This window comes from Physella acuta, unplaced genomic scaffold (genome assembly GCF_028476545.2).
Source record: "Physella acuta isolate Inbredline_101_S28 unplaced genomic scaffold, ASM2847654v3 ptg001549l, whole genome shotgun sequence".
Taxonomy (NCBI): domain Eukaryota; kingdom Metazoa; phylum Mollusca; class Gastropoda; family Physidae; genus Physella; species Physella acuta.
This window is the reverse complement of record NW_026733064.1, coordinates 222,501-231,242: the sequence shown is the minus strand read 5'-3', so window position 1 is coordinate 231,242 and position 8,742 is coordinate 222,501. Positions and strand designations below refer to the sequence as shown.

The 8,742-nt window shown below is 33.2% G+C and overlaps 1 protein-coding gene across 1 annotated transcript; it reads left to right on the top strand.

Moving 5' to 3' along the window:
• Nucleotides 1-616: 616 nt before the first annotated feature.
• Nucleotides 617-7,564, top strand: LOC131928791 (uncharacterized). The gene is made up of 10 exons (XM_059284922.1): nucleotides 617-661; nucleotides 2,316-2,537; nucleotides 2,639-2,716; nucleotides 3,247-3,324; nucleotides 3,933-4,010; nucleotides 4,965-5,058; nucleotides 5,555-5,665; nucleotides 5,782-5,841; nucleotides 6,219-6,392; nucleotides 7,363-7,564. The coding sequence occupies exons 1-10, from the start codon at nucleotides 617-619 to the stop codon at nucleotides 7,533-7,535; spliced, it is 1,113 nt and encodes a 370-aa protein (XP_059140905.1). The 3' UTR covers nucleotides 7,536-7,564.
• Nucleotides 7,565-8,742: the final 1,178 nt, after the last annotated feature.

The window sequence follows — 8,742 nt, the reverse complement described above, 5'->3', positions numbered from 1 at the left end:
GGCATGGAGCGAAGTGGGTGGGGGGGGGGGGGGGGTTCTACGACAAAAGCGCGTCATCACGTTCAATAGGCGCGCGTTGGTTTTTAGTCGGGTCAGCAGTCTAGTTCTTTACCACTAGACTACGCCATCCCAAAATACTCTACTGAAACTTTAGCTATAAACTTGACAATGGTTTTTGTTAATGTAACTATTGTAAATAAAACATGTAAAGTACTGAAAACATATCCATAAAAATCGTTTTAATAACAAGCTTTTATGTAATAATGCTCTAAAAAGTAGAAAATAAATTATGCACTACTATTTAAATAACTATAAAGAAAAGCGTGGGTCTCTATTTTCAAATATTAGTAAAGGTATCCAATAGGTACTTAATTTCGGATTTTCCCAAATTATTTTTTATCCTAAAAATATTTACATAAAATGCTGTAGCGCCGTATAGTATAAATGCAAACAGGTTTACCTGGATTTATAAAGTATATTAAGTCAGCCAATCCGCTGTTAAGTAGGACTACACTGGCCGATTTAGCGGGATGATATTATCACTGTTGTAAAGTAAGCTTCCTATCAATTAATCCAACAGACCAAGATCTACTTCAAAGTGACTAGCCCATGTAAAATGGATAATCCTGCGATGGAAAATGCTGAGACACGTGGTCGATCCGTAAGTTTATTTTATTTTATTAGTAAAGGTTTAGGTTTAAGTTAAGACTTAAACCAAGTATGAATTAAATATAAGGCCACTGGCATAGCGATACTAAATCTAATTAAGGATAGTAATAGTACTGACGAGCCGGCCCGCGGCATAACATACGCCGCTATTTAGTTGTTGTTTTTTCTACTTTTCAGTAATTCATAATTTGTGTATTCGACAGTACCAACGCTGCCACTGAAAATATTTCTTTAAAACACTATAAGTAGCTCGTTAAGGACCATAACCCCCCCCCCCCCTACGTTTAAAATCGTTGGCTCTGCTAGTAAACATTTAGAGTGAACACAGCTCACTAAAACCATGTAGGGGTGGGGAGGTAGGGAGCGTGTTTACAGCTTGTTTTCTAGGCGCGTTTGCAGCTTGTTTTTTAGCGGCTCCCAGAAGAGAATTATATATATAGATATTACGTGCAGTGCCGGCGCCAGGTTATTTAGCGCCCTAGGCAAAACTTCTTATAACGCCCCCTTTCACACAAATTCATTACTAAAACATATGTGTAAGAAAGCAATTAATTAAAAGTGACGTATTAATTTATTATCAATTTGCATACACGTTATAAGTAGACAGCAAAATCAAATTTTACTTGCCTTCTTCGTCTCAAAAGTTTGTACTAATTCCTTCAATTCCAGTTTGCAAGCGTAATCACATTATTGAAATTGACGCTGTCCACGAGTCTACTTTGTACTTTACGACATAGCCTCCCCCCCCCCCTTAGAAAATTTTAAGTGCCCCCCCCCCCCTCCCGGGAGAAAAAAGTCTGGAAAAAAACACCGAAACAAAAATTCTTGTAGTGTTGGGCTCTCTGCAGACCTCCCAAGGTGAGTTCCAAAACGGAACTTACCTGTTTTAAGCTTGACTGTCTTTAGTTATAATTGCAACATGTCTATATTGTGTGATTATGGTTTTTTGGTTTTTAAAAAATAAAGATTATAAATGTTATAGATTCCAGCCTAAATTTGTTATATATGAATAATTTAGGAGAGGGTAAGAATCATGAAAAAACAATTAATTAGATGTTTAATTTACGACTAAGGCTGTATGTCTACTAATATTAAGTATTGCAATCTACATCGGCTATTGATTTTTTTGTTTTTCAACTTGATAATGCTAAAAAAACCTACCTAGAACTTAAGCTCTTTATAATTTTTATAGTAGCAAATAATAACTTAAAGTTGTATTTATATGTAAGCGGTCAACATAGGGTGCAGGAATTTGAAATGAATGTTAAGTTAAGCAACGAATTATCTCCCATTTGAAAATCCATTTACCTAAATTTTATTCACGGGAAATAACTTTCACAATAATAGCTAAATTAACCAAGTGTTACTAAGACATGCTTGAAAAACACAATAAAACGTTTTAAATTTCATTACGGTCCTAGGACCTTTGACCACAGGTGCTTTGACCATAGGGGGTTTGACCATAGGGGGTTTGACCACAGCGGAGCTTTGACCATAGGGGCTTTGATCATAGGGCGTTTAACCACAGCGGGCCTTTGACCATAGCGGTGCTTTGACCATAGGGGGTTTGATATACAGGTTTTATTGGAGATGGGGATACTAACGCATATAAGAAAGTATGTGAGAGTAAACCTTATGGTGAAAAGTTGATTGAAAAGCTGGAATTTGTCGGTCACGTGCAGAAGAGAGTTGGAACCAGACTCCAAAACCTAAAAAACAAATCAAAAGAAGTGTTGCCTGATGGAAAGAGGCTAGGTGGGAAGAGTAGACTGACTGAGGCCTCTATTGATAAATTGCAATCTTATTATGGAAATGCAATCAGAGCAAATAAGAATGATATTGTGAAGATCAGGGCAGCTGTTTGGGCAGTATTTTTCCATAAACGAATTTACTTTTTTAAATAATAGCTTTGGAAGCTTGTGAGATCTTTTACATATTTTAATCTTTAAAAATCTTTAAAACTCCACAGGTGATGAATAAGCAAATATCAGTCACATCAAATGGGGTTTTTATAAACTCAAATCAGATGGGACCATTGTCTAACCAGGTAATTGTTTATATATATATATATATATATATATATATATATATATATATATATATATATATATATATATATATATATATATATATATATATATATATATATTCTGCTCGATTAAGCACCACCTTTTCTAGTCGATTAAATTCAATTTAAAAAATGTAACTATTGTAAAATAATAATAATAAACAACACTAATCAGCTTAAAGAAGCGTATAAATAAAACAAATATAAAAAACCGTTAGAGCAACAAGCTTTTAAATAAACTGAAAATAAGAAAATTAAACGAATTTACTTTTTTAAATAATAGCTTTGGAAGCTCGTGAGATCTTTTACATATTTTAGTTCAAGTTATGATCTTTTTGCGTTTAATACTAAATTTTTGCCGCTTATGTATGATTTTAAGAAATCCGGCTAATACAAGTAATTTAAATGCTGAATTGTCATTTTGTATAGTATAAATTTTGGGTTCTGGTAACTGGATTTTTTTCACAAATATGAACTGATTAAGTGTGCGCCTCTTTAAAACTCCACAGGTGATGAATAAGCAAATATCAGTCACATCAAATGGGGTTTTTATAAACTCAAATCAGGTGGGACCATTGTCTAACCAGGTAATTGTTTATATATATATATATATATATATATATATATATATATATATATATATATATATATATATATATATATATATATATATATATATATATATATATATGTATATATATATATATATATATATATATATATATATATATATATATATATATATATATATATATATATATATATATTCTGCTCGATTAAGCACCACCTTTTCTAGTCGATTAAATTCAATTTAAAAAATGTAACTATTGTAAAATAATAATAATAAACAACACTAATCAGCTTAAAGAAGCGTATAAATAAAACAAATATAAAAAACCGTTAGAGCAACAAGCTTTTAAATAAACTGAAAATAAGGAAATTAAACGAATTTACTTTTTTAAATAATAGCTTTGGAAGCTCATGAAATCTTTTACATATTTTAGTTCAAGTTATGATCTTTTTGCATTTAATACTAAATGTTGGCTGCTTTGGTATGATTTTAAGAAATCCTGCTAATTCAACTAATTTAAATGCTAAGTCTTGATTTTGTATAATATAAATTTTTGGTTCTGGTAACTGGATTGTTTTTACACATATGGACTGATTAAGTGTGCGCCTCTTTAAAACTCCACAGGTGATGAATGAGCAAATAACAGTCACATCAAATGCAGTTACTGTAAAAACAAATAAGGTGGTCCAAATGTGTAACCAGGTAATTGTTTATATATATATATATATATATATATATATATATATATATATATATATATATATATATATATATATATATATATATATATATATATATATATATATATATATATATATATATAAATATATATATATATATATGTATATATATATATATATATATATGTATATATATATATATATATATATATATACATATATATATATATATATATATATATATATATATATATATATATATATATATATATATATATATATATATATATATATATATATATATATATATATATATAGGATAAGTATATGTTTGAGAGAGATAGTGTGTATGGGTGTGTGTATTTGTGTATGTGCGTCTGTGTGTGAGTGTATGTGTGGGTTTGTAAAATACTTTTTAATAACAATTCGTAAAAAAAAAAACTAGCGTACCCGTCCCACTGTAATAGTAAGGCAGAACGCACCTCGGCGACCTCCCATGTATCAAGGGCGTGGTGAGGCGCTCTCGGGGGCTACCGATTACACTAACGCTTGTGCGCCGGGAGCGTCCCCTGTTTCCGCTAACTCATCTATTGTAGGGTGTTCTATAACACTAATGTAGGTGCCATAGTGCTCAAATGGGAACTCAGTTCACCAAACCCCGGGGCGCCGGTGGACGTGTCAGGTTCGATATTATAGTATCCAAAGTCTATGGATCTCTTTTAAACGAACTTAGGCGCTATAGTTATCGCGGGGAGCGTCAAATCGCAACCCGCCAATTTATTGAATGATTATATTATCCATCGCATCCAAAGTGTATCGCACTATATAAAACGAACGTATGCACCGAAGTTCTTACATATTAATGAGCATTAAATGCTGCTTCATTTCCTCATTATTATCATTTCTACTTTAAATTTTTCTTTACATGTAGAAATGTTTTTATTGTTACATGTTTAATTTTTAATTTATGGTTCAGCAAAATACAAACCCGAACACCCAACCACCTCCAGCAAATGTTCAGATAACAATGACTAGTGATGGTACCAGTTTCCAACAAAATAATGGAAGCGGTAATTTATAAAATTTATAATATTTAATATTTTACAATAATAATAATATATCAAACTTACAATAGAGCACATGTATGTATGGTGTTTGAAATCACCAGCTTAACTCTATAATATGACTAGTAGTGCTTGAATTATATCACTATGTAAAGTAAGAAGCGACAGTTAACCATAAAAAAATTAAATGGCCGATTCTAGCCGGAAAAAGATACGCATGTGCAATGGAGAGAAACTAACCCCTTCATTTGTGGCAATGTTTTCGATGGTACTGTGATTGGGTGTCTTTACAAACAAACCGCAGAACCCTAACCTTATCCCTTACTCCAACCCTAACCCCAACCCTAACCCTAGCGCAGCTATTAAGGTCACAGCGCATGTGCACAACTATTGAGTATCGTATTTTCTGCCGAAACATCTTTTTCCGAGTAGCCACTTTTGAATTAAACACCATTATCCATCAAAATATCAGTGTTTTATGCTCACATTTGTTTCAATGCAGGAGCAACTCAAGTTTCTAACTCCGCCTATGTAAGGATCAACGTCGCCAGGCAAGAATCACAAAACACGCTCACTTTCTTGCAAGCTGTGTTTGTTATTGTACAATCTACAGGTGAGATGTTTACTGAAATAAGCTGGCCAGTAAAACTATAGGGAATTATCAATTTGAATACTATAAAGAAATGTTATGTTTTGTGAAGTTTTAAAAGAATGTACTTTTTTTTACAGTTTGTTGCAGCTTTTGTCTTGGATTTTACCTGAGTGTTCCTATTCCCATGATTGTCATTGGTGAGCGATTACAATTTTTAAAAATACGTTGATCTATTATTTAGTTCTTGTCTGAGTATTCTTATTTCCAAGATTTTTCATAGTTGATTGATTTCAATAAAAATATTTTGATGAATTCAGTTTTTGACTTACTATTCCAATTCCCATGATTGTTTTGATAAAAATTGCAATAAAAACATGTTGATATAGTGACAGAAGAGTGCTAGGATAAAAATTAATATACTTTTTAATTAAGTAAAACTTTATTTTATTTAAAAGTAAAAAAAAATCGTGAAAAAATGCTCTAAATTTCTCTATAAACGTTTTAAAAGACCAAAGAATTTTTCAAAAGTATTATTTATAAAATATGTCCCCATAATTATCTTTAATGTCGCCAGGTGCTCTGTACAAAGATGACTGTCCGATAGAGCCCATGATCCCCACGTACCTACTCCTGACTGGAAGCCTTGGTCTACTCACCTCCTTGCTCAGCTTGGTCCAGGGAGAGGGAAAACGAATGTCTACCGTAGATGTGCTTCTCCACCTGTCTCAGCTGTTTTCGCTCATCGCAGGTGAGTCACTTGAAGCACTTCCATTTCATTTTTATTTAGATAGGAGGAGAAAGCAGTTTCTTAGAGGCATCTCTTCGGGGGGGGGGGGGGGGGGGTGGAAGCCCCCCCCCCCCCCGAAGAGTCTACCCCCCCTCCCCCCTCCGGAAATTTTAGTCTCCCCCCTATGAAAAAATTCTAGGAGAAACACTGGGAAAAGTGAATAATGTTTAATCAATGCTACTCTTATGTTATATAAGGGATGGAAACGAAATCCGCATTTTGGAAATGAATTCTGCCCCATTCTACCTAGATATGGGGAAGGGAAGGAACTCTGTTTAATTCTACCTAGATATGGGGAAGGGAATGCATTCTATCGAATTCTATCTAAATATGGGGAAGTGAATGAATACTATCCAATTCTACCTAGATATGTGGAAGGGAAGGAATGCTATCCTATTCTACCTAGATATGGGTGGGGGAAGGAATTCTAAACTAAAACAAAAATTATTTACTGACCTCCCAAACTGACTCGTCGCAACATTTCTCACCCATCTATTATATTCTTATTCAATCTTATTTTGTATTATAACAATGAAATAGCATTTCTTTATTCCAAATTTTTGAGTGCTATGTTAATGCTATGTCTTTACTACTCAATTGCTTTTTTAAATGCTGTTATTACGTTGTTGCTTTTGTTTTTTACAAACACCAATGTGAATTAGAAAACCACCGTGCCTCGTGTTGTTACCGTAATTGAATAAATTGAATTGAATAAATTGATACAAATTATTACAATAATTAATTATATTTTATTTTTGAAACATTTCAGGGAGTATTTTTGTGTACCGCGTTTTACAACGGCCAATGTGAATTAAGGCCACCGTGCCTCGTGTTGTTACCGTAATTGAATAAATTGAATTGAATAAATTGAAACTAATTGAAACTAATTATTACAATAATTAATTATATTTTCGTTTTGAAACACTTTCAGGGAGTATTATAGTGTACCGTGTTTATGACGATGTTACCTATGATTCTGCGAACTCCAAGGAATATTGCCACAAGATATTGTATTTGTTCGCCTTTTGGCTTACCACATGTAGTTATATAGTCTTAGGACTGTGTTGCTTGTGCGGGTGTGCAGCATGCCTGTCTGAACTTTGAACTTCTTAAAAATATGTAAAAAAAAATTTGTAATACAAATTACATTATGTTAAACTTATTCAGATATCCAGCATATTCAATTTTCATATTTCTAAAAAAAAAAGTAACAAGCTTGTCATCTAATATTTGATACAAAATAAAATTATATGCATTGAACCTGTCAACTAGTTTTTTATGGTTTAATTGCTATTTAAATATATATATAAAATATATCTAGGCCTGTTTAAATTATTAAAGTATTTTATCTAGCTCTGCTAGAATAATAATAAAAATTCCCTTTTCAAACCTGATAGTCTATAGGGCAAGAGTTCACTTGTTTCTGTGACCTCGGTATATGAAGAGATAGTGTGGTCAGCCGCCTTTACTTTCCCAAACGTGAGTTAGGTACTCATCACAGTTGGGTGGACTCATGGACATTCTACTGACTTGAACCCGGATTCGAACGCGATAACTTACGGCTTTAATTATTGAATACTATGTACAATAAGTTGGCCATGCATGCCTTTTGAAAGTTTGTTTAAACCTGGCTCATAACTTGTTTCTCTTTTTTCTCTTTGTACGCTATATAAAAGGGGACGGAATGGTCTAGCGGTAGAGAGCTGGATTGCTAACCCGTATGTCTCGTGTTCGAATCCGGGTTCAAGTCAGTAGAATGTCCCTGAGTCCACCCAACTCTGATGGGTACCTAACTCACGTTAGGGAAAGTAAAGGCGGCTGGGCATAGTGCTGACCACACTATCTCTTCATATGCCGAGATCACAGAAACAAGTGAATCCTAATTCACTTGACGGTAAGGTTTGGAACAGTGTATAAAAATTAAAGTAGATTTTGGTTTGATACCGTTCATTCGATAGTTATGAGACTTTGAGGAGTTGATTAGAACACTCTGGGGAAGCGTTCTGTAAAAAAAATCATTTTTAATTTCGCAAGGGCGGCGCCACGGGAGAGTGAGATTTTCCTCTACTTGTGGTATATAAAAATAATAAAAGTGAATTGCAGTGACACTGTTCACACGATCGCCATGAAACTTTGGAAAGCTGCTAAGAATATTTTGTGAGGGTTCTGCGAAAAAAAAAGAATCAAATTCGCAGGGGTCGCGATTTGTTTTTTCTCAATATACGGTATATAAAAATAAAAGTTTGACATCGTTCATCCGATCGCCATCAAACTTTGGGAGTTAATAAGAACACTTCAGGTGAGGTTTCTG

Excerpts from the sequence above, each read along its gene's own strand:
- LOC131928791 (XM_059284922.1), top strand. The coding sequence starts at position 617 with ATGGATAATCCTGCGATGGAAAATGCTGAGACACGTGGTCGATCC. Across the intron at positions 4,011-4,964 it reads TGGTCCAAATGTGTAACCAG|CAAAATACAAACCCGAACAC; the intron begins GTAATTGTTTAT and ends TTTATGGTTCAG. Across the intron at positions 6,393-7,362 it reads GCTGTTTTCGCTCATCGCAG|GGAGTATTATAGTGTACCGT; the intron begins GTGAGTCACTTG and ends AAACACTTTCAG.